Source organism: Triturus cristatus, chromosome 5_2 (assembly GCF_964204655.1).
Source record: "Triturus cristatus chromosome 5_2, aTriCri1.1, whole genome shotgun sequence".
Lineage (NCBI taxonomy): Eukaryota > Metazoa > Chordata > Amphibia > Caudata > Salamandridae > Triturus > Triturus cristatus.
In genome coordinates this window covers 302,857,644-302,884,059 of record NC_140588.1, presented here as the reverse complement: position 1 = coordinate 302,884,059, position 26,416 = coordinate 302,857,644, and the positions used below count along the sequence as shown (strand labels likewise).

General features: G+C 43.9%; 1 protein-coding gene across 1 annotated transcript in view; it reads left to right on the top strand.

Annotated features, from left to right (window-relative positions):
• KIAA0319 (KIAA0319 ortholog) overlaps positions 1-26,416 on the top strand; it is a 415,358-nt gene that overhangs the window by 300,398 nt on the left and 88,544 nt on the right. The window contains exon 15 of the mRNA XM_085607057.1: positions 11,661-11,799. Within this exon, the coding sequence (XP_085463183.1) occupies positions 11,661-11,799 (139 nt within the window). The remainder of the gene's footprint in view (positions 1-11,660; positions 11,800-26,416) is intronic.

Below are 26,416 nucleotides of genomic sequence, written 5' to 3'. Positions count from 1 at the left end.
TAAGGTTCTAACACCTATTTGGTTCTACCAGTCTCTATCTTTTGCTTCAGTATTTTGTTTTCTTCATCAATAGTTTTCTTAACTTATTCAGTTTGGCACCTCATCGTTCTTCACTCTCCTCTCGTCATCCAAATATGGATTTTCCTGAACATCCGTTTCTTCTTCTCCAATGTCGGACAAGAGAACTCTCAGGATTTCCGATTCTATTTCATCCTCAACCACTTTCAGTACAGCCTCCTCTGGATTTCCTTGACTATCTGCCTCTTCTCCTTTTTCAGGCAGTGCCACATACGTCCATTCTGGTGACTTATACTTCTGGTTAGGTTTCCTTGTTCTTCTACTCTCTTTGTCTTCAGTTAATTCGTCTTCTTTTGATTTTTATTGACTTGTCACTTCATTCACCTGTTCAGTTCGCAGTGAATTCACTCGTGTCAGTCGGTATCTGTTTCCTTATTTTATTGGGCCAAACATCATCTCTTGCAACTCTTTTTACTTTGCTCCCTTTGTCATTCTTTTCATTCTTCCAAGCTCTTTCTTAGAACTCGACCTTCAGGTATTTCATTTTCACTCTCTTCAGACTCTGTCTCAACTTGCTTTGTCTTTTCAGCAACTTCTTCTTCCACCACTTGTTTTGTTTTCCCTACTTCTGTACCTCCTTGGATCTCCGACACGCAATCTTCCTGCTGGCTACTTGTCCCTTCACCTAACTGGATGTTGCAGTTCCCTACACCTCCTCGGGGGTCTTCCACAGAAATCTGTCCCTCTCTCTCTGTACCTGTCCCTTGTTCACTTAGATTTGTTACTTCAGGTGGAATTTCTCTCAGTCACTCATCTGGTACTTCCTTTTTACGAATTTCTTTTGTTGTGTCTTCAGTACTCTTTCCTCTTTTCTTTCTGTGTTCGTTCTTAGAACCCTGCGCTTCTTGCTCGTTTCCAGAATCGCTGGATTCAGAAATCTGCAATCTTCTTCTCAGAGAGCTACTTCTGGGGACTAAAGCTGAACTTTGTTCTGTTTCCCCCCTTTTAGAGTTTCCTCGTGTCTTTGACCCTTCGTCATCTGACCCAGTGCTTGATTCTGATTCATCAAAGTATTTTTTTCCTGTGCTGTCCACTGGATTCGGAATTCTCAATGTATGACTTGCATGTATCCAGTTCTTCAGTCCAGCACACTTCACAGCTGTGGTCGTGGTCTGAATTACTTGTCGTGGTTTTCCCCACCTTGGAACCAGACAATTTCTTCTTCTGTGGACCTTTATCCTTACCCAATCACCTGGGCTCAGATCATGGGCTTGCTTCTTTTCAAGTGTGGTGGCATCTGGTCCAACCTGATAAAACACAGAATGAACTGCGTCAGCCAGGCCTTTACAGTATTCCAACACCATGTCATCAGTTATTGTCATCAGCTTGTTGACTGGTATAAACACATGTCTCATTGCACGTCCCATGATTATTTCATGAGGACTCAATCCTGTAGTTCTGTCTGGAATTGCCCTTATTATCATGAGTACTAGAGGCAAGACATCAGGCCATTTCATACCTGTAGCCAAACACATTTTCCCTATTCTATTTTTAATAGTACCATTCATCTGTTCAACCACACCAGAAGCCTCTGGTCGGTAGGCACAATGTAGTTTTTGTTGTACATTCAATGCTTCACAAATTAATCCTACAATCTCATTATGGAAATGTCCTCCTCGGTCTGACTCAATTGTCACTGGGAACCCGAACCTGGGGATGAATGCTCTCAATAGTAGCTTAGCTACGGTCAACCCATCATTTCTTCTTGTTGGGAATGCTTCCACCCACCTGGAGAATAGGCAGACCACTACCAAAACATACCTCAGTCTGTTACAGGGAGGCATCTCAATGAAATCTACTTGCATTCTGGTGAAAGGCCCTCCTTCTCGACCTATTGTTCCCAGACTCACTACTGTCTTCCTTCCAGGATTGTACTGCTGACATATTAGGCATCTCTGACAAAGACTTTCTGCTACAAGTCTGAATTTTGCATTGTACCAGGTCTGCTTAAATGACCTGATCATGGCATCTCTCCCAATATGTCCCTGGCCATGATACATCCGTGCCATGGTAGACATCATGCTATCAGGCATAACTGGTCTTCCATCTCGATAGACCCACACATGATCTTTTTCCCTTGGGGCACATCCTGCTTTTACCCACTGTCTCATTTCCTCATCTCCTGCCTCATCCTGCAATTGTTTTACCTCTTCCCAAGTTCCCACAATGTTAGTGAACATCAATGAGCAAGAAGACATTTCTCTTTCCTTAGCCCGATTGACCAAATTCTGATTTCGTGCACAATACTGCGCCATGTCGTTTGCATACCTATTCCCAGTGGCAATGTAATCACCACCTTGACTATGTGCAGCACATTTTACAACAGCCAATTGTTTAGGCAGCTGTATCGCCTCAAGCAATTTTCCAACCACTTCTGCATTCTTAATAGGAGTTCCACTCGAGGTCAGGAAACCTCTTTGTAGCCATAGTTGGCCGAAGTCGTGGACGACTCCAAAGCCATACTGGCTGTCAGTTATCACAGTCACTCTCACACTCTTCCCAATCTTGCAGGCTCTAGTCAAGGCCACAAGTTCTGCTACTTGGGCTGATTTCACTCCTTTCAAATATGATGCTTCTATTACTGCTGCGACCGTGCATACTGCACTCAGCACTCCTTCATCTGTTCTCAAACATGACCCATCAACGAACATCACAAAATCACTTTCTGGCAAAGGTACATCTTTTATGTCTGGTCATGGTTTTGTACAAAAATCAAGTACATCCAGACAATCATGATCAACTTCATCTCTTACCTCCACAATCTCAGCATCAGGCAACAAAGTTGCAGGATTCACATTCACACATCTTGCAAGACTCACATTAGTGGCACCCAATATGACCTTTTCATACTTAGTCAGCAGACTGTGTGTCATATACTGAGTACGACTTCTTGTCAACAGAATTGCTACATCATGGGGTACAAACACTTTCAATGGATATCCCATCACAATTCCTTCACTCTGCTCCAAATTTCGACATGTTGCAGCCACCGCTTTAAAACATCCAGGTAAACCTACAGCTACTGGATCTAGCATTGATGAAAAATATGCAATTGGTCTTTTCATTTTTCCATGCTTCTGGGTCAACACAGAAAGTGCACATCCATTTCTCTCACTGCAATACAACTTGAATTCTTTTTCATAGTCAGGCATACCTAATGCAGGTGCTTCACACAAACCATCTCTCAATTGTCTAAATGCCGCCAATTCTTCTTTGTTTAATTCAAGGGGATCTTTCACATCACTTCTCGTTAATCGCACTGAAGGCTTTGCAATCAGGGAAAAGTTACCAATCCACTGACGGCAGTACCCTACCATTACCAGAAACATTCTCACTTCTCTTTGAGTCATGGGAGCTCTCATTCCTTTTATTATTCTGATTCTGTCTATGGTTATTTTCCTTAGTCCTTTCTCAATGTTGTGTCCCAGATACTGTACTTCCTTTTTGCAAAACTGTAATTTTGATGGTGATACTTTAAGTCCTCCATCTGCCAAATGATTCAGCAAGGCTATTGTATCTACCTCACAGGCTTCACGTGTTTTTGACGCTACCAAAAGGTCGTCAATATACTGGACCAATACAGAGCTTTCTGTCATTTCTAGACCCTCCAAAGACTTTTTTAATAGCTGATTGAATATTGAGGGGCTTTCTGTATACCCCTGTGGGATTCGGCACCATGCCAAAATACGCTCACCAAAACGAAATGCAAAAATATGCTGACTGTCGTGGTGCAATGGGATGGAAAAGAAAGCATGACACAGATCCATCACTGTGTACCATTCTGAATCATGGGGAATCTGATATGAAATCACTGATGGGTTTGGCACAATGGGACAACATGATACCACAATTTTATTCACCTTTCTCAAATCTTGCACTATCCTAAATTTCCCATTAGGCTTTTTCAGTCCCATTATCGGTGAATTACATGGACTACTCATTATTTCTCTCCAGATTCCTTGCCTGATCATTTTCACTATTATAGGAGTTACACCTTCAATTATTTCAGGTGTCAATCTGTACTGTGGAACATTTGGATATGTTACTCCTTCTTTTACAGTTATTTTAACTGGATCTACATTTCTCATTAGTCCTACATCTTCTCCAGTGAAAACCCAAACCTCTGCCTTTACAGATTTTCTCAGTTCTTTTGGTAATTCATCAGGGTTGAATACAGCATATGTTTCAGTAACTTCACTTTCTCTGTTAGCTAGGGTCATCTTGTACAATACATCATCATCTGGTGTTTCAAAAGCTATTCCATCCGGAGTACAAAATATAGTGCAATTCATTTTGCACAACAGGTCCCTACCTAATAAATTCACAGGACTGGAGTCACACACCACAAAGCGGTGCATTTCTGAAAATTTCCCTATGCTAACTTTCACTGGTTCTGTAAGATATGTCTTAATTTGTCTATTGGACACACCAACTACTTGGATTGTTTCATCCGAGAGAGGAAGATTCTTATCATCAGCTGATCGAGTAGCACCAGTATTCACTAGGAAAGTAACATTTTCATCATTAACCCTCCCGTCTACAAATGGTCCTGTCTGGTCTACTTCTAGAGTTGCGCCAAGTACGCACTCTTCTTCCTCCCTTCGACACCATCAATAACTCTCTGCAGCGTCACTCTCATAGCGTTGCAGCAAATACTGCGAGACAGCGCTAGTGCGTGGCAGCTTATTTACCTGTTCTTCATTGTAGAATCCCGATTCACTACTATACTTCTGTGTGTTTCTGCTCTGTGGAAAAGGCGGTTTTGGCACCTGATTCTGTGGGGAAACAACTTTCTGCTGTTGCTGCAGTTGACCACTCACCTCATGCTGCACCTGTGGGTTCAATTATGGATTTTCATTGTTAGTACTCGGGGGAAACTTACACTCAGATTTCCAATGCCCTATCCTGCCACAATTATGACACGGAAATTTCTTATTAGCTTCTTCAATGTTCCCTTTGTATTTTCCATTATTACATTTTGGCTTGGTCCCTGCTTGTTCCACCAATTGTGCTTCCTGTCTCTCCGCTACCTTTACCTGTACCCACATTGCCTTCTCCTTTAACTTCCGCTGTTTTGCTTCAATTTCATCACTGAAGTATTTAGCATGTCTCAATACTTCATCTATTTTCTTGTTTTGCCAATCTACCGTATGCTGTTTAATCATGTCACCAATTTCTGGACGTAAACCATATACAAATCTGTATACAAAATGGCTCAAATCCTTTTCACTCAGATTCTCCTCTCCGCTAAACTGCTTAAAAGCTTGTATTAGCCTCTCGTAATATGCATGTACTGACTCTTTACTTTCCTGGTGTGTTCGATCAATTTTTACCCAGTCTGTCTCTTTAGGGGGCACTTTATTTTTCAAAAATACCATAACCTGCTCATATTTTTTCATTACCTCGGGGTCTGGTGCTCCTGTTTTAGGATCCCTTGGATATTCTTTGGTTGGCCAATTTATCATTAGCTTACACTCTGACCATAGATCTGCTGGTACAATTATGTCAAATAGACTATTCAGATCAATCCATAGTACTTTTGACAATTTCACAAATCTGTCTACCTGTCTGTACCACTCGACGGGCTTTTCGCGTAGTCGAGGGAAATCATTCGTAAAAGACAAAATATCCTGTCTCGTCCATGGGACATGTACATATCCTCCACCTGGAATCTCTCTCATAGGACATTCTGTCACTACCTTCTCTTTTTCTCTTACGGGAAAGGCTGAAAATGTCTTATCTGAGGCATCATCTCGTTTTCTATACCACCTGCTTCTCCATTTATCCACGTCTCCCCATTTTCTCAGCAAAATGATTATGTCCTTAATTTGACCTATCCGTCCTGTGGTGTTCATATTCTCAATGTCCTTTTCAGTGAATTCTACTCGATATGGTTTCTGTAAGGCTTTTACCTTTTCAATGTCAATACCCATTTCATTTGCTACTTCTTCTAACCTTTCATGCAAGTTTTTTGCTCTCCAGGTCACACTTTTGCACAAAAATAATAATTCTTCATCCTGATAGGTTTTCAATTTTTCTGTCGGGATAGTCCCTACGATCAATTCTTCCAATACCATTCGTAACTTGGCCACATCAATTGATTGGGATTCCTTGTCTTTCCTCTGCAAGTTTCTTAACCATTCGCTTAACTCGTCTGTTGATGGTCCTACTGGTTTTTCTATACCTCCGTGTCCAAAATCTTTTTGTGTTTCTGGCACTGTCTCTATCATTGTCGTCTCTCTGCACAATTCTGATCTACAAACGGATTATTTGTCAAATTTGGTTCCATTACACTCATAGTCTGCCTCCATGGATTCTCATTCTGACTCACTCTTGGTTGTTCTACAGGGTTATTACTTCTGTAAGGGACTGTCAAACAATGCTCACTGTCCTTCTGTTTTTCAAAAATAGGCATTACTGGACCTATCGTTACTGGAACAGTTACAGCTTCTAGATTCTTGGTCAATTCTCTTATTTTCTCAGTCAATTCCAGGGTTGTTTTCGCTAATTCTACAGAATTTTCTCCATCCGTTCTTTCTTCTGATCTTTTTTCTACTTCCCTGGTACTACTGTTTTTACTCAAACTTAGGGATTTTGGTTCCGATTTTATGATTCGCATTGTTTCTCTCATTGGGGCACTTGGAGTTAACATTTCTGGTTCTGGTCGATACGGTGGTGGATTTTTATAGAACATATCATCAAGAATATCATCCTCAGACTCATTCGTTCCATACCCTCTTGACTCCACATTATGCCTCTTTTCTACACACTTTCGTCCTTCATTCTCTCCAACAGTTCTTACAGGGAACACACCCTCAGTCATACTCGCATCTCGCCATCTTTTCATTCGATCGCTATGCATTTCGTGTCCGTATGGTCTTCCAAACCAGTACCTATATCCTCTACCACTTCTTTGTCTCTCTCGTTGATGCATTTCGTCTTCCCATTCCGTCAAAGCCTCAAACTGTGTCGGTCTAGGTCTTGGTTCCAAATTCATCATTCTTTCCCTCAAATTTCTTAAAACAGCCAAATTAAATGAACCATGCTCTGGAAAATCTAATACTCCGTCATCCTTGGTATATCTCACCCAGTTATCTAACCAAATACAAGTATGATACCCATATTTCGCAATCATAAAGGATGCAGGGGTTTTCGGTGGAGGAAGTAACTGTCCTTCCCTAGTTTTAACGGGTTTGTCTTTCTTAAACCACTTCTTGATTCTCCCTAACCAAGTTTTCTTTTCCTTCTCTGGTGGGTCGTAATACATTTCTTGTCTTTTGCGTATCGCTAGTCTCTTTTAACCGTACCGCTAGTCTATCCAATCACAGCGCGACTCACACTAACGCACCAATAAGGAACGTCTACGTCACCCTGTTTCCCTCCAATCCTTGCGCGGCGTACACTAACGCACCAATCTGGGGCGTTTCACAATTCTGACCGACTGACCAATCCCAGCGCGGTCGTTCTGACGTCAGCAGCCGCTGCGGCAGCTTCTGCTCCTGCTTCTGTCTACCCCTCCTTTACAAATCCGCTCAATAAGTTTTTGTTTCAATTTCTGTTAGTAACAACATAGAAACATCTCCATTGTCCGCTTCGCTAACCAAAGAACAGCAAAAGACCTTTCTCACGAGAATTCCGTCTTTCCCGAGAGCAGTGCTTACCTCTGCCCTACTACGGAATCATTACTTCCGTTGATAAAGTAGCACATCCCTCTACTTCACCCTTCTAACAAGCATTAGCTAATTGTTTCTCTAGCATTTAAGACACATAGTTGGAGACCCAATGCTCCTGAGAAATAAACCTAGAGTTTCGCAATCAACCCGAATGCCTTTACATTCACACTCGTTCACACAAGAAAATGTAGTACATTCGCACAGAATCCTGTCTTTCCCGAGAACAGCGAACAGTCTGTCCTACTACAGAATTATAACACACGTTAACAAAGCAGCACTTACCTCTCCTTTGTCCTTCTAACAAGCGCAGAGAGTACCTATTACCTTTCCAGTGATAAGCATTATTGGAATGCCAGTTGGATCCCTGGTACCGAAGACCAGAATTTCACAGGTAACCTTCGCTATCATACACACTTCTCTCACACAGAAAATGTCTCTAATGGCAACATACGACGATGCTACCGAATCGAACCCAGACAATGCGCCGTGCAACTTCAATTGTCACACATTTCCCCTGTGTACCTACAGGGCAACAACAATTCGGTCTTTCCCGAGAGCAGCGCTTACCTCTGCTCTACTACGGAACCGTTACAAACTTCCGACTTCCTACATCCCAGAAGCCGTGCAAACAACATATAACTCAACGTAACTCAACATAGAGTGTTAGTACATAAATCAACCCCAATCAATAACCAAAATCAATAAGCAATGTACAAGCAACAATCACTAAACCAAAACCATAACAACCATCATTCTGCTACCAGAAAAACTGCTCCAGCGCGGAGTGCAAAATCCCTCCCTACCGTCACAGACCAAAAGATCTCACATACACACACCATCCATACATTCGCTGGTGGGGCCCATAACACCAACATTCACTCACCATCAGTCCGTGTGGGAGACGATTATCCTTCTCAGCGCTGGAAGAGGAGAGGGGGGAAAATACCACTTTACCCTAATGAGCAGCAAATCTACACAACCATCTATTAATAGGCCCTAAACTTCACCTTTAGTATTCCTCTCGTAAATCGGGACGGATCAGTTAGTGGCAGGTTTGAGTGACTTTCTAATTCTCTAATTAACCTATTCATAAACACATTTCAATGAATAAACAACCCAACTCATTTCTGTAGCTATTCAAATTCAAGTTTATATTAATATTGCAAATTAAATCATTCATTTGATCAAGTTGCCATTTATATTTACCTATTCTGGCTAAAGTCGTCCTCTATGTCAAATCTGGCAGTCTCGCAAATCTATGCCCATCAATTTAGCAGATTCAGTTCATCAGGAATTTGGGCATTACTTCAGTCCATCAAAGATTCAGGCTAACAGCTGTCCTGCAGTGTCACCGTCCTCTCCGTCAGCATAACGTCAGGAAATCGAGAAAGGCCAAAACGAACCCGCCTATTACCTCTCTATTCTACCATAATTTATAGTAAAATCAATATCAAATGTATCAAACTTTTGGGCATCCGAGTCCGCTGATTGGACAATTAGGGATCATCCTCTTAAGTTCTCACGAAAGTGTCTTTTGGGTTATGACCCTTGTCAGTTCCGGTTCACACAACAGTCTTTGTTCGGAATACTTGGACGACGTCCCAGACTGTCCTTGAAAGGTACATGTTCATCTGGGGTCAGGTCCAGGCCACTGTGTATCTGTTGTCAGTGCAGGCGCACTTCACCCAAGCCTTGTTCAGCGTTGGCAGTCGGGTTAGGCACCAAAGTCAGCCATCTTTCGGCAGGCCAAAATGGTCAACTTAAGCAAAGAAACACAAAAACGTAATTAATACATAAAAATAACTAATTAAATGTTATTCCCTCGCTAATACCCATATGTGTGTGTATTTATCTAGCCAAAAGCAACACTCCATGCGGTTTATACTTACAAAATAAAGCACGAATCACAATTACATCACAAAAGCGACATATATCATGCAATATTCTAATTATCTATCATTAATATGCGTACGAATTTTAGTTCACGTAATTAATTAGGCCATGCAGATGCAAATACCACGTGTAATTCATATATTAGTAAGGTTGGTAAATAATTTCCACATCACTGCAATCCATTAGTTTAATTATAATTAATTAATTAATTAATCTTTTTAATAAAACAACATGCAAAATAGGGTGGGTATACAAAATTTTGCATAACCCGCTCCCGCACTTTGAATGGGGAAAACAACGATTGAGCTTCTGCTGGTTGAAAGAGAAGGGGAGAGGAAGACACGGTACCTTTTTATTGTGAGCAAGATAAGCAGGTCCTAAAGATAAGACCATGTGGAGGAAATTGGTAGAGATTAAGTGCCATCAAGTAATGTCCCCAAGGGAACCATATATTGGGATACAGTACCACATTTTATCTCAGAATCTACTGGATGTCCCATATTGAAAACTCCAGCTTTCTGCTTTTTGGGGCTCTCTCTTCCAGAGGCCCAGGGATCATGCCTGAGCTATACCATCTGGCAGCATTCATTACCTCAAGATATGACTTTTGGGGTCGGCTCTCACAGTTACTGACCTGATAGTTTGCGTAAGAGCAACAATGCCTCAACTCTACCCTAGCATGGTTGATATTGTTGAAAAGCACTTGTATGCTCTATCCAGTGGATTAGTTCTTTAACTCTTAATATTTGTTTGTACATATAGATTTTTCTCTTTCGAGCCCTAACAGACTACCAATTGAGTTCTCCACATCACTGTCATATTGGACCATCCGTACTATTGAAGATCATTTCCCCCCCCCCCCCCGACCCATTCATTATGATTCTTTTGTTTGTGTTGTGGTATTATGTTCTGGGGGAGTTGTAAGCTGTCGGATGATACACTGTTCTGATATCAGAAAATCAATAAAAATGTGTTTTGAAAAGGAAAAGTAATGTCCCCAAGGAAGGAGAGATTTACAATATAAAATTAGAAACAAGAACAAAAGTCTGTGTGAAGATCTTACTACAGCTCCCATGTCATATTCAAAAACAAATGTGCCCCTATAGAGTAAATTTAGAGTCCTCCATAGAGTGAATTTACATAATATCATAAACGTCCAATGGTAAATGCTGATGCAAAACTACAGTTTCAGTAAAAAACAGATAAAGCTAATTAGGCAGCACCAGGATGAGATGACGTCTAGATGAGAAGGGGCTGTCCAGCCTTGGCTTCTCCTGGCTTTGGAGGGTGAAGACGCAGCTGCTCTTAGCTTGAGCTGAGTTGATGGTGCGCCCGCACTGCAGGCGTACTTAGGACATTTTGTAGCCTGGGGTGTTGTCATAACATTCTGCACATGAGGCCAGGGTACCTGTTTTGCACCTTTGCTGATGCACAGATGGGATTGAAACAACCAAATTCTGCTGAAAGGCGCCTTATGAAAAACCACCCAGAGGCAAAGAAAAGCAGAACTGTGCTGTACAGGTTACAAATTTCAAGGGATTCTGGTATACGTGTCCCACATAGGTAGCTGGGGTCCCAATTACTTCACTCCCACAGTCTTCCCTATGTTACAATCCAGCAAATGCACAACGTGAGCATGGAGAAACAATTCAACTACAAGTTAACCAATGAGAAGCGCTGTTCCAGCTTTAATGTCAGTCGTGTAGCAGGCCAAGATTGTCTCTTTGTCCCAAATGTCCAATCATGGTATGTGCCCGACCAATTCTAACTGGTATTCAGCACTTGAGAAGGAACAGAACTAGCTCCAAAGCCAGAAAATACTTAAAAGAAGAAGGTAGAAATTTATATTCACCCAAAATCAACGCTATTATTTTAAACCCTTCTGTTTTTATATTTATGTATTAGACGTTTCTAAACTGCAACTGATAGCTAACTCTTGTTTTAGATATATTTTTGGCAGATATTAAAAGCAAGAAATTATAATAATTTTAGATGACTTCTGAATTGTTTTTGCAGGATGTGATGCACAATTCAGACCATGAGGCTATCCTTCAACTAACCAACCTTGTGGAGGGAGTCTACATCTTTCATCTGAAAGTCACAGATGCCCGGGGTGATTCGGACATCGACACGGCTACTGTGGAAGTGCGGCCAGGTATGGTGAATCATGGATCAATACTCATGACCTATATTATTAAATCAACATGAACATGACCTTGTACAACCTTGTATGCAATTAGTTCATAAGTACTAGTGAGAAAGTCATCTTGTTGTAGTTTTTTTACAAGGTTTGGAATTGCTAGTTTGCACCGAAATAGGCTATAGTTTAAATCATTTAGTTGGAAACTATATGTAGTTTGATTTGTTTTCTTTCACATTCCTCGCTCTCCCCCTCTACCTTAATGCGAACGCCTAAGCCTTAGCCTTGTCCTAATCTACAACCTCTCTATTATGCTATCTCTTGCCATAACCTTGACTTTAGTAAGAACCATATCCCTAACCTCAATCCCAACCCTCACCCAAACCTTAACTTTCATCTGAACCCTAAACCCAAGTCATGAAGTTGTTCTAAATCTAACACGATCACTAACCCGTACCCAGGCTATTGCCCTAGCCTATCTCCTAATCCTAACATTCACTTTTTTTCATAAATAGATCTTTATTCAACTTTCAAAAGAGAACAGACAATATAGGTAATCCATTGTTGCAAAAGGGATCCTTATTACAAGAGTAATCTCCTGTTTAGGTGGAAGTTACTCCCATCATCTGCATACAAAGTAGAAACTATCAAGAATATGAACTTACAATATGTACAATCTTACAATAGTAGAGACATAAACCATAATCTTAACGATCAACAGGAGTAACTTTTGAGAAACCATGAGTTGCCAGCCGGGCCTATGGTGCACTTTCCTACAATTGAGCCACCTTTGGTCAAGGAATAAGAACATCCAGCGGTGATCACCGGGGACACGTATCTGACTTTGCATCTAGGTCCAGCACTATCAACTCCCACTGCATGGTCACATGCCAGCCCCCCTCAGCCATCCTCAGAGTGGCAAGCACATCTGCCTCTGCCTTCGCCCATCTCAGCAGATCTCCCAACCACTTACTCAAGTCTGGCGCTCTATGGGACTTCTGTGCCATTGCTATGCATCATTTTGCCAAAATAAATCTGTGAACCTTGTGAGGTATTTGGATCCCTTTGGTCGGGTAATTGAGCCCAATAGCAGCATTTCCCAACCAATTCACTAGTAACATAAAGTACCTCCCCACAGAATTGTGAAATGATAGGCCGTTGCCACAACATATGGAAAAATCCAGCCTTTAGGAATTGGCAGTGGAGACATCAGTAATCCGCACCCTCACACATGCGGTCTGTACATGTAGGCATGAGGTAGGTATGGTGGAGGTAGTTCGGGTGTATTTTAAGCAGGCATTTCGGAACACCCTTCGAATGAATTCTAACACCCGAGGCCATTGAGCCTTGATATTTTGCTCCCACCCTGCCATAAGTGGCAGTGTTGGCGCAGTGTGTAGGGTCAATAGGGTATTATATAGCACTGATACTGCCCTTCGTGCTGACCCATTGGTAAGTAGCATCTGAGGGCAAGTGTTGTAGTGGACTCCGATCCTTTCTGCTGCCATAACTTCTGCAATGTTTTTGTAAATGATGAATTGACCCGGTCCCAGGTTGAACTTGTCTTGGTGTTTCTGGAACATACAAAGAATTGCATGTATATAGAGGTTGCCCACTTCAGTGACACCAGCCTTAGTCCAAGGCTATTTGTCATGTGTGGCCATGAGGCGACGAAAAGGATGAGAGGACCAAAGCAGGTGTTCCGGAGCATACAGGTGTCTGTGGTGTTTGGAGTATATATGTATCATCGGCAGCTATGCCCTGCCATCTCATCCAGTTTATGAGCTATTCGCTGCTCTATTCACAGTGTCATCAACCAACATATTATCTCAGGGTTCTGCATGCCTCCAATGATATCTTTCCTTTCCGGATCCTGGTCCGGACTCAGCCACCTTGCTACCCACTGAAGCTGGGCAGGGCGTCAGCATAGTATAGGTCATAATTGGTGGTCCTTAAACCACTAGCATCAGTGGGACGTTGTAGCTTAAGGTGGGCAAACTTCAAATTATATTGGAGAGAATCTTATGCAGGTTGGTAATTACCTTGCTGGGTAGCTGAACCGGAAGGACAGAGAAGAAGTAAAGTAATCTAAGGAGGACCAGCACTTTAGATAGCTAACCTGTCCATTGGGGACAGCGGCAAGATCATCCTGAATTTCACAGACCGATGTGTTGATGCTAGCAGCCTGCCCAGATTCTTCTCAATTAAGTCAGTATTTGTGTGACATGCATTTACCACCTGGTATTTAAAAGTCTGCAATATCGGCTTTCTCCCCATTAGGGGTAGTCAAGCACATAAACATACCTTGCCCTGTAGCGGTGAGAGAGGGAAAAAAGCTGTATTTATTGCTGGTAATTTTAACCAAGACTTATTTCCAAGCTCATTCAAAATGTCCATCACCTCCAGCACAGCCACCGCGCAATCCCTAAGATAAATCTAGGAGTCGTCTGCATGTAGAGACAGGTAGAGATGATCTGCCACTGGTCTCCCAGGCGTTTTTCCCAATTTGCCGCCCTATAGTCTGCCACAGGCTCCATAAAAATGAGGGTCAGTAAAGGGGCACCACTGCCGAGGCCCCAACCAATCAAGAGTTGTGCCAATATCATCCGGCCCAACCGCACTCGTGCCACTGGTTGGGTGTACAGTAGTTGAAATCATTGTCTGAAGCAGGGACTGCGCCCCAGTTCTTTCAGGATTACCATTAAATAGGGCCACCTACGGTGTTGAATCCCTTTCTATATCACGAAAGAGGGCCACATTACTTGTATTGGATTCCTGGGCATTGTTTACCAAATAGGCGACTGAGATTAAGGAATGTTTTCCTCCGCAGCACTAATCTGTTTTGATTACCATGTATCCATGTTTTGACCACAGTTAGGAGCCTGTTGGCTAGTACTTTCCAGACAGGCCTAAAACTTGTATATTCTTGCAGCAGGACCACCTTCTGCATTTTCAGCTTGGATCTTGAGGATTCTGAACTCATCCTTGAGGACTGTCAATTGAGAAAGGAGTTCCTTGACTGTCGGGTGCATCTCTATAAGGGTGCATTCGGTATTGTCCATTGTGCCTACCTGCTTCCTGTGGTCACCTGCGAGGAGGCTGAGATCCAGGGCAGCTGCATCAATCTTAGCTTCCAATGTGGTTTTGAATTTACAAATACAAATAGCCTGCAGTATCTGGTCAAATTTGCTTGAGTGATCCTCCAGCGTTGATCCCACTTGTGACAAAGGATCCGTGGTGCTAGGGGACTTAGTCATGGTGGCAAAGAAACCCTTAGATGTTGTGGATTTGGAAATGTTGGGTTTCACCATCCATGGCAGAGGTAGACCAAGCCGTAGAAACCAGGTCCTGGGGCAGCGGGGAGGTCAGTGACCCCAGCGAGATCAACAAAGTCAGCATAGTGCTATACCGCCAGTGCTGCCACAAGCATAGTCTGACACAATCCACCTGGGGTTGGGCAAGACCAGCTGTCAAGCATGGACCAGTGTTTAATCCTGCTCCTTTGTTCTGCCTGCAGCATGCCATGGTGGGATGTACTCACTTGCTAGCCCTCAACAAACTCACCGTCCTAAATAAATTGGGGGATCCATGAAAGTCACACCTTTAGCTTTAGCGTAACAAAACCTTAGCGGGCCCTACTGCAAGGTATGCTTTTGGGGGGCCCCTGCCTTATCTCCAGTGCACTATCACCCAGCCTAATGGTACACCCCTGTGAAAAGGCCTCACAGCATGCAAAAAAAGGTTACACAAATCCAGAATTTGGCTTACAGCAGCTGAGATATTCCCCAGCAGCAGAAACATTGCAGGCTCATGCCTCTCAGAAGTGCTGCACCTTAAGAGGTACCCCGACTTTAGTTTTAGATGGCAGAGCTGTCTCAAAGGTTCCACTGATCTAACAAGAGACTTCTGTAGACAGACGAGAGTTTTACACACAATGTACAATAGTCTCGGTTTCCAAACAGCAGCACTATCTTGCACTCATAGGCATTGACTTTAAGTAGCAGAACTATACCCAGGTATCACAGAACCTACCTAGACTGGCTTTGGTATTACACTGAAACATTATGACCCACCTTTGCAAAGGCTTTGCTCTAGCACAAAGTGGCACACTTTCTGACCGCAAATTAAAATTTGCGCTGGGAAGCTGCCTTTTTCTGAGAAAAAAAGAGCTTTGGGCTGCTCTGCATCCTTTTCGTCAAGGGGGCGTTATTTGAGCGGATCAGTGCGACCACCCACAGGTTTTGTCGCAGATCTTGATTTACTAAGATGCCAAACCGGGCTTTGCGTCAAAAAATAACACCTCCTTGAAGCAAGTGTTAACTTGGGGAAATGTGTTCATGCCTCAAATACACCTATGCATTGCATGTGAGATGAAGTGTACAGCACATTCCCAATGCTTGGGGCTCTTTTGAGTTCGTCTAGGAAGGATTTTGTACTGGAAATATATGCTTCTGGTACAAAACCTTTGCTAGACAGTGCAAACTCGCCTCTTCACCATGGTGTAAGGTTGTTGGTTGTGCAAGGTGTTCTTAGAGCCAGGGATGGACTGGGAACCCAAAGCAGCCCTGGCAATTTTGTCGGACCAACTCCCCCCCCCCCACCCCCCCACCCCCCGGAGGAGGGTGGTGCAAGTGTGAAGCACTGCTGGTTTTGTTACTGGAGGCCGATATTGCAGCCTCCAGGGAAAACGCCGATGCCCCCTATTGTCAGTCCAACCCTGATTACAGCAACAGTGCAGAGGATGACTGGATCAGCAGGCCAATCTCAGTCGACATGGCTCTGCACTGGTTTTTCCCCCTTGAGCAACGCAGCACAGCAGATTTGGTTGTTGTGCTATGTTGCATGAAAGATCAGAAAATCTGTTCCTATGTTCCTCAGGTTACATGGAACTTACTGACCCAGTCCTCTGAAAGTAGAGCTATTACTCAGTAAGCAGGATAAATGCTAGGCTTTAGACAGCAGGCTACCTCCCAGGATACAGATTTGGGGCCATTCATCTAATCCTCCGCGTGGGCTGCACTACATGAATGACCCAGGATCACAAAGGAAAACAAGCGAGGTTACACGTTTTAAAGTGCACGTTGTAGTTGCATGCATGCATTAAGTCTTCACAGATTTCTTGTGTAAAAACACAACTGTACACTGGTCTTACTTACTTTCTGGGCAGGTGGCAGTGCTCAGTGCATTGCATCTCTCCACCTCAATGTCTGTGTTCCTTTAGGCCCACTGCGTCTTACCCTCTTGCCTCCTATCTCCCATTCTGTCCCACCTGCCTGGAACGCGCAGTCTGCCCTGCCCATCTTCCCATCCAGAGTTTAGTGTCGATGTGCACCAGGAAGGCGACAGGCACATCTATTGGGTACAGTGGCTCACCAGAAGTTGTGGCGCCTATGCTATTCAGCTTCCAAAGGTTTGTAGGGCCTGATTCACAGAACTAACTTAAGACAAAATCCTAAACTTACTACCATTTTGGTATTCACAGAAGGCACTTACTCATTTCGGTATTCACAGAAGTTAGGAGTCCTAACTTTAGGACTCCTAAATGCCTTCTGTGAATACCGAAAGTCTTAAAGTTAGGATTTTTCTCAGTTTAGGAGTCCTAAAGTTAGGAACTTTACTACTCCTGTGATTGAGATTGCAATGTGGATTCATAGAGTACTTTCTGAGGTTAGCCAGTTTCTAGCACTTCAAGCTTTGTCAGATATCGAAACATAGATACAGCGACACAACTGAACTGGCCAGGAAAACACGATTTGATCAAGTGAAATTAACAGCCAGGATTAGTTCCCAGTTTTGTAGTTTTCACAGTTGTGAATGTCCTAAAACACCAATCAGGAGCATGCACACACTTTTCTTTTATGTAGCAATCTGTACCGTAGTTGAGTGGCAGGGTAAATTTTAGGTGTTTGTTTATAATTACCCAAGTGAGAAATACACCTTTAACCATCCTAGGAGCACGAAAGGCCGTGTTGGCCTCAACGAGATTAAAACGTGTTGCCTTTTTTGCAGTCCTCAGCAAGCAGTACAATGTGCTAGGCAAATAGATCTGCTAAAGAATAGCATAAAAGGTTAAAGTGCTCACAAGAGCAACCGGTTTGTATGAAGCAAGTTTCTAGTAAAAAAAACTAGGGTGCTTAATGCCCTTGCTGCAGTGACCTGTGTGCAGTCTTCTGATCACAAGTGTTAAATCATTATTAAAGGCCCTGGGGCGTTAAAATGCCTACTGCTAAACAATGTGACAGCTGCATGTCACACACCGTAATCCAAGTATCACAGCTTAGCAGGTTCATGTGCTTGTTGCTGTGATTCATGCATACCTTTTTGATCAAAAGCCCTACACTTCAATCTTTGAAGGGCTACATCAAGCTTTCATTATTGTTTTCAATATGAGTACCAATAAGGAGGAAAGCAAATACCATCCACCAAAAGAGGCAAACACATGTGCTGCCTGAACGTCTGTCTCTCCAGACAGCAGAAATATGGTCTACAGCTGCCAAGACAGGAAGGTCATGTAAAAAAATAAATACAAACCATTTCATATAAAGTTCTACTCAAGAATCACCTCCGGGTCTTTGCGGAATGTTAAAAGACAAACAAATGGGTGGTATTATTCTCGGGGAAAGGTGGTAATCCTAAACAAAGTCAAGAAACAAGGAATAAATGAGGTCAGCAGGACTGAGTTGTCGCTACTTTGATTTACCTGATCTCAATGCAAGAAGGCGTAGTGCAGGCTCTTGCAGCTCCTCTAAGCGCAGTGATGATGGTCACAGCATTTGAATGTCATCAAGCCATCTGCTTTTCTAGCAATGCTCCGGTACCCCTCCTTGGAGCTCCTCAGTTGGGATTGGGGGCCGGTACAGAGAGATGTATGTGGAACTAAGATGGAGCTTCAAGGTGGGCCCACACCGTTTGACCCACTGACCCTGCGAATGCCACATCCACTCCTGGATGGAAAAATCCCGGCCTCCTTGTCTTAAGCAATATATACAATTTTGTTCCTGGAATGACAGCAGCAACTGGCTTTCTAATCATTTTGTAATACACAATCTAGGCTGAGAAAGGCTTTTCTAGGTCCACAAGTCCTATGGGCCCCCCACGCACTGCAGGGGTGGCTGGGCCGTATGTTACGCCCCTGAGTCACACCACCATGGACTCTCCGGGGTGTCTAGGTTTTAGTAATGTCTGTGTTTGGTAGGCTTCCCTTGGTGGTGGCCGAGCCTGAACTCAAATGCAGCAAATACTGAAATAGCCAGAATGGGTCTGTTTTCAAAGTGAAAGTTTATGTCTTCACTTGGAGCCCTATTCACAAAGAGCCTTCACACTTGTGGTGGAGGCTCCGCACTTGTAGAGGGAACTCCACACTGGAGTTTCTCATTGTGGAGATCCTGCCATGAGTGTGGAGATCTAGAAACGACTGCGGAGCCTCCTCCACAATTGAAGAGGCTCTTTGTGAATTGGGCCCTTTGTGTTTTGTGGCCTTTCCTCTGGTGGACGATGTGCCCAGCCATACAAGTGGGATGCCATTTTTCTTGAAGAGTGTGGGGACGCTAGGTGCTAGGAATTTTATGATTCTACGTTTTTTTTTTCCTCACTGTAATGCGAGAAAAATGCATAATTTTAGGCAAAGGTTAATGTGCACACAGCGTTTTAGGAAATAAAGGCAGTAGGACCAAGGTAAGTCACTCCACCTTAGACTCCATGGCATATCTAGTTTTCAGAAATGTTTGGGTTTGGTATGTTTCTCTTGGTAGCAGCTGAGCCGAGTTCCGAATACCGTAGCTACCCATATAGTCAGAATGGTTCAATTTTCAAGGTGAAATGTTCTTGTCACCAAACTGCATTTAGGTGCCTTTCCTGTCACAGGTGATAGGTCCAGACACACAAGTGAGGTAATGTTTTATTGAAAGAAGAGTGGGAACTCAAAATGGTGGAACATTTATTCTCAGTTGGATTTCTCTCCATTTTTATTTTGCAAATTGCAGTTTGAATCACATGATAGTATAGGTAAACCCAAATTCAGAGTTGTTCAAATAAACACTATTCCTAAGCTCAGTATCTTGGGCATATATAAAAAATGCTTATGTTTCCTTCATACCCCTTTTTCATTCATTAGATTTTACGGTATGAATTAATGCATGGCCAGTACACATTGAAATATCATTAGAACCTGCATCTCAGTTCTCTATTGTTGGTTCTGGGTATCGACCTCTTCAGACCGAGAGTATGCTTCAGTGTTGGCCTGAACTTCGGGATTGACCCGGCAACCGACCACATCTACCTCGGTGCTGAGCAGTAAACACATTTGCACACAGAAAGTCTCGGTACCGAAAATTACGGAGCCGAAAGCCACTAAAACGTAATCAGCTTCCATGTCTCCAGTCGAGCTCATTCTCGAGAAAATGAACATTAGCCTAAGAAAAATTCAAATCCAAGTAGGTACTGAGCGGATACTTGCTTCTTCGCCACTTCCAGGAGGTACTAGACATTCAGTTTCCTCACAAAAAGAAGACAAAAAATTTAGCCACCAGTCCTACACACCAGCCTAGTCCTTCACCACCACCACCACCACCTCCTACATCTTCACCACCTGACCCACTTGATGCTTCACCTCCAGGGCCACCAGGTACAGACGATGGGGGGTTACAATGGCAATTAGGGGATCCTGACCCAGGAGATGCATACAACACTTATCCCATTACCCCCAATGATCTGGATCTATATCCCACTCGTCCCAACTTTACAGAAGATGCCACTTCTTTTCAGCAACTTATTGCTAGGGCAGCAGCTTTCCATAGCTTTGTGCTGCACAGAGAGTCCCTAAAACAGGACTTTTTGCTTGACACTCTCTCTTACCCATATAGGGACACGCAGTATTACTCATGATGAAACATGCTACAGACATTTTTAATAAGCCAGTCTGTTCCCAAGTTATAACCCCACAGGTGGTCAAAAAATATAAGGTGGCTCCTTCAGACCGACTCTTTATCAGAAGTCAAGTTCCACCGGACTCCATCTTTGCAAAAACTGCTCATAAGAGGGCAAACAGCCATGCTACTGGAGATACTCCACCTCCTGACAGGGTGAGTAAGCACATACATTTGGGTGGGAAAAGGGTTGCAGCACAGGCGGCTAATCATTGTCATATTACCAATTCACAATCCCTTCTGGCCCGCTATGATATAGCCCATTGGGTTGAGATGGAGGAACTCTTACAGTACCTCTCAGAGGAACACTGCAAAAGATGACGACAAATTGTCACAGAGGGTCAGGCGATTTCCAATAATTCCATCCAATGCGCACTACACGCAGTGGATACAGCGGCCAGGGATGGTAATATCAGCGTGCTTTACGCATGGCTTCGGTGTTCTGGGGTCAAGCCGGTGGTCCAGCAGGCAGTACTAAATATGCCTTTTGATAAGGAACACCTTTGTGGCTCACAGATAGACAGTGCCCTTGATAAGATGAAGAAAGACACTGACTCAGCTAAGGCCATAGGAGTGTAACAAACAACCACTCCTAGGGAAGTCTTTTAGTTGCTCGGGCTACAGGGGTGCAAATAAATCCACCACCACAGACTCCTCCACTTCCCAACAGAAGCATAGCCAGGCCCCTACAGTGAGGGCTATTTTAGAGGTTCCTTCAGAGGCGGAAACAAGAAGGAAAGGGGCCGGGGTGCCTCCGCACGTGAAGCAACACCCACTGCAGAGCAGTGAATACCAAATCCACCCCGCCTCGAACACACATCACCTGTCGGGGACAAACAACTATTTTTCCACCCAGTCTGGGAGTTCATCACTACAAACCAGTGGGTACTAGCCATTACCCAAAATCGCTATTGCCTGGAGCTCAATACCACACCATCCAACATCCCTTCTTGCACTCACAGGTTATCACAGGATCATCTAACACTTCTCAAACAAGAAGTCAAAACCCTTCTTCTCAAAGGGGCCATATAACCCGTCCCACTTCAACAACAAGGATCTGGGGTATATTCTCTATACTTTCTCATTTCCTGAAAGGACCGATCACTAAGACTAATCTTAGATCTCAGACCTCTCAACCACATCCTATCATAACATTTCCATATGGTCACTCTGCAGGATGATATTCTACTTCTCTAACAGGCCAACTTTATAGCAACACCATAACTAAAGGACGCCTATTTCCAGGCAAGCATTAGCAACTCAAAGTTCATCCATTCGGGGTGACTACGGCAACTTGAGTTTCCACAAAATGCTTGGCAGTGATCGCAGCATAATTGTGAAGACAAAATATCAACATATTCTCATACGTGGAGGACTGGCTCATCAAAACCAATACAAATCTACAGTGCCAACAGCACACACAATTAACAGTAGCTCTACTTCACAGACTAGGGTATACTATAAATGTTCCCAAGTCTCACCTTCAACCTCTCCTTACTTAGGAGCAATCCTCAACACACAGTTAGGATTAGTTTAGCCAATCCCGCTTGAGTTCAGAACTTTCAGGTAACTCTACCACAGTTCTAGCCAAACAAAACGCTCACAGTACAGATTGTCATGCGTCTGCTAGGAATGATGGCCTCTTGCATTGCCATAGTTCCCCATGCGTCATGAGTCCCCTACAGCAATGTCTAGCTCACCAGTGGTCTCAATCACAGGGTCACCTCAAAGATCCAGTGTTGATAGACCGCCGTACTAACCGTTCTCTGAAATGGCGGAACACCAACAACATGTTAAAGCTGAAGTGTTTTCTGGACCCTGTTCCTCACCTCACTCTCACCACAGATGCATCAGAGACGGGTTGGGGTGCCCAGCTACAAGACTTTAGAGCAAGGTTTAACCAATGCAAGACATCAATCCCTACACATCAACTACTTGGAGTTTCAGGCGATCTTCCCAGCTCTAATAGCTTTCCTTTCTCAACTATCACACAAGGTTTCCCTAGTCTGGACGGACAATGTGACAGCCATGTATTATGTACAAAAACAAGGGAGGACACAGTCTTCTCAAATGTCACACCTGTCTCAGACCATATGAAACTTGGTCTTCACCACCTCATTCATCTATTGAAGAAATATCTGCCGGGAACAGACAACAATTTTGCAGGCCTGCTCAGCAGGATGCAGCAACAGACCCACAATTGGGAATTCCACCCAAAAAGTCCTTTTTCCCTACTTTCAAAAGTGGGAGTTTCCTCAGGTCGACCTTTTCACCACAAATTCAAAAATGCTAAATGCCCAAACATTCTATCCAGGTACCCACACCCACTACCCAAGGGCAATGGACTATGGATAAGTTGGTCAGGGATGTTTGCCTAAACTTTTCCACCTCTCCCTCTCATCCCGTTTTCATTTCTGAAACTCAGGCCAATGTCTCTCACCATGATCCTTATAGCTCCCACTTGGGCATGCCAGTCCTGGTTCACAACACTACTAGATTTCTCAGTGGCTCCTCAGAAGAAGCTCCCCAACAGGCCGGACCTTCTCACTCAGAATCAAGGACAAATCTGACAGGCAGAACCCATGATAGAGTATGGATATCTTAACTTGCATAAGAATGTATGAACATTCTCAAGCAAGCACGCAGACCCACAACTAGAGCCTGTTATGCTGCAAAATGGAAACATTTGGTTTGCTGCTGCCAACCCAAACAAATTGATCCTATGAAAGCCACGGAGAAATACATTATCTGCTACCTACTTCATTTGCTTAGGCCAATTAAGCCTACCCTCCCATTAGGTTACACCTCACTGCAATGGCTCCTATCTCCGAAATAGACAGCATCTCTCACTATTCAAAATCCAATACATTAAGGCATTCATGAAAGGTCTTAAATGAGTCATTCCTCCTCGGGTTCCTCCAGCACCCTCATGAAACCTTAACATTGTTCTTACTAAACTCATGGGTCCCCCGTTTGAGTCTCTTCACTTGTGCCTCCTTCCATTTCTTTCGTGGAAGATGGCATTCTTACCTCACTTAGGTGTGTTAGTGAGCTCCAGGCTTTAAACTTAGAAGAATCATGTTCCCAAATACATAGGGACAAACTGGTTCTTCGTACCAATCCTAAATTCCTACATAAGGCAATCTCACAGTTTCACTTCAATCAATCTATTGTTCTCTTAATTTTTTCCCTCACCTAGATTCAGTTGCTTAAAGGGTTCTTCATACCCTAGATGTTAAAAGAGCACTCATGTTCTACATAGTTAAAACTAAAGCTTTCAGGAAAACAAAGCAACTCTTCATTGCATTTTCTCCACCTCATAAAGGCAATCCAATATCCAAATCAGGCATAGCCAGAAGGAAAGTCAAATGTATTCAAATTTGCTACATTAAAGCCAAAAGACCTTTACCAGTTACTCCCAGAGCACACCCCACTTGTAAAAAGAGAACCACTATGGCTTTCTCTGAATTATTACTATAGCTGACATTTGTAAGGCAGATACATGGTCTACACCACATACATTCACCAAGCACTACTGTGTGGATGTTTTAGCGTGCCAACAAGCCAGTGTAGGTCAGGCAGTGCTATGTACCCTTTTTCAAACTACTGCAACTGCCACCGTTTCTCAGGAGGGACTCCTTTACAGTCTATGCTGAGCATGTGTATCTACAGCAACACATGCCATTGAACGGATTATGTTATTTACTGTGTAAGTATCTGTGGCATGTAGTGCTGTTGATTCACATGCACCCACCCTCCTCCCCAGATGCCTGTGGCTGTTTTTATGTTATGTTATGTTACAGATTTTGTATAGCGCACAGCTGCCCCAGCAAAGGGGCGTCCCAGCGCTAACTAGCAGAAGTTGGGGGGCTAGTAAAAGAAGGAAGGGCCTATAGCAAAGGGAAAAGATGTGTTTTAATGGCCTTGCGGAATGCCAGGTAGTTGTTAATGCTACAGATGTGCACAAGAAGAGAATTCCAAAGTTTTGCAGCCAGGGCGCGGAAGGAGCATCACACCTTCCTCACCCGAGGGACGACCGCCAGATGCTGGCTCATAGAACGTAGTTAGCGAGTAGGTGTACAGGGTGAAAGCAGGTTCGCCAGGATATCTGGGGAGGAGAGATTCCTGATTTTATTGGCAATGCAGAGGGACTTGAACTCAATGTGCCTTGTGACCGGCAGCCAATGTAGTCGACGGATGGCGTTGGTCGAAGAGCAAGTTCTAGGAAGGCCAAGAAGAGTTCTAGCAGTCGCATTTTGAACCCTTGCAGACGTAGGATTTCAGCCTTGTTAACCCCCAAGTAAAGTGAACTGGCACAATCCAGCCTAGACATAATGGAGGCCTGGATGATGATCTGACGGACTGTGGGATAAAAAAAAAACAACAGTGGTTTGAGCACTCGCAAGAGTCCAAAGCAGGTCCCAACAACTTTTTTGGTTTGGACCTGGAAGCTGAGGGTCAACCCATACACCCAGGTTTTTGGCCACCTGTTTGGGGGCAGGTGCGCAACCTAAGGTCGCAGGCCACGAGCTCTCACTCCACAGCTCAGTATCTCTCCCTTCTAGCAGAATCTCAGATTTGCTAGAGTTAAACTGGAGGCAGTTGGCAGTGATCCACTCTGCAACGGCTGCAAGATCGCTCCCAAACTTAAGAACATCCTGCGTGGAGTCATCAGAGAGTGCTACTACCATCACAATATGGTATCGTCAGCATATGATACTACCGTTAGTCCTCTATTCCTGGCCACTGCTGCTAGAGGTTGGACATACAGATTAAATAGCGTAGGGCTCAATGCTGAGCCTTGTGGAACCCCTTGTTTGATAGTGTGTATCAGGGAGGCGAAAGGGGGGGCCGCCACCTGGAAGGTTCTCTCAGAAAAGAGGCGAATCATCCCAGGGCCGGGCTCTCGATGCCAGCTTCCTCCAACCATTGCAACAGGATCTGATGGGATACCATGTCGAACGTGGCACTGAGATCTAATAGTATCAACGCCTGGGTACGTCCGGCATCTAAGGCCTCCCCCAGGTGTTCGGTCACAGCTAGGAGAGCAGTCTCCGTGCTGTGACCCGGGCAGAAACCATTCTGGGAGCTGTTGATTTCCAAGAATCCTGTCAGAATTGAGTTAATGTAGGCCTCGGCGATCTTGGTCACCCACAGCAGGAGAGAGATGGGGTGAAAGGTCTCTGGTCTGGCAGCGTCCAATGTAGGTTTGTTTAACAGGGGGACCACCGTGGCTCATTTTCAAGCCCTAGGGACAACCCCATAGCCAGGGACATATTGATCAGCTGACAAAGGGGTGGAAAGAGCAAAGGCAGGGACTTAAGAGATTGCTCAGGCTTAAGAGGATCTGCAGGCAAACCTGATTTAACCTTACTACATAGCGTACGCATCTCATCTTGAGAGATCGAAGGGAAGATAGAGAGTGTGGGGGTGGAGAGGGGTCTGTGAACAGGGCCTGATCTAATCGAGGTAGGGGGAAAGGTCATATAGATGTTCTCCACCTTCTTAATAAAGAAGGTGGCAAAAACATCACATTGCTGGTCAAATGAAATCAGAGTCGCTGAAGATTACCCTGCCCCTTTAACATCTTTAAGTAATTTGCTTGGGGGCCCGTCCTGCAACAGATCATACACCTCAGCAAAATGCTTTGCTTAGGAGTGGCAGTTTAGGCTGAGGAGTTTAATGGTGTGCCTGGGGGGGGAGAAGGA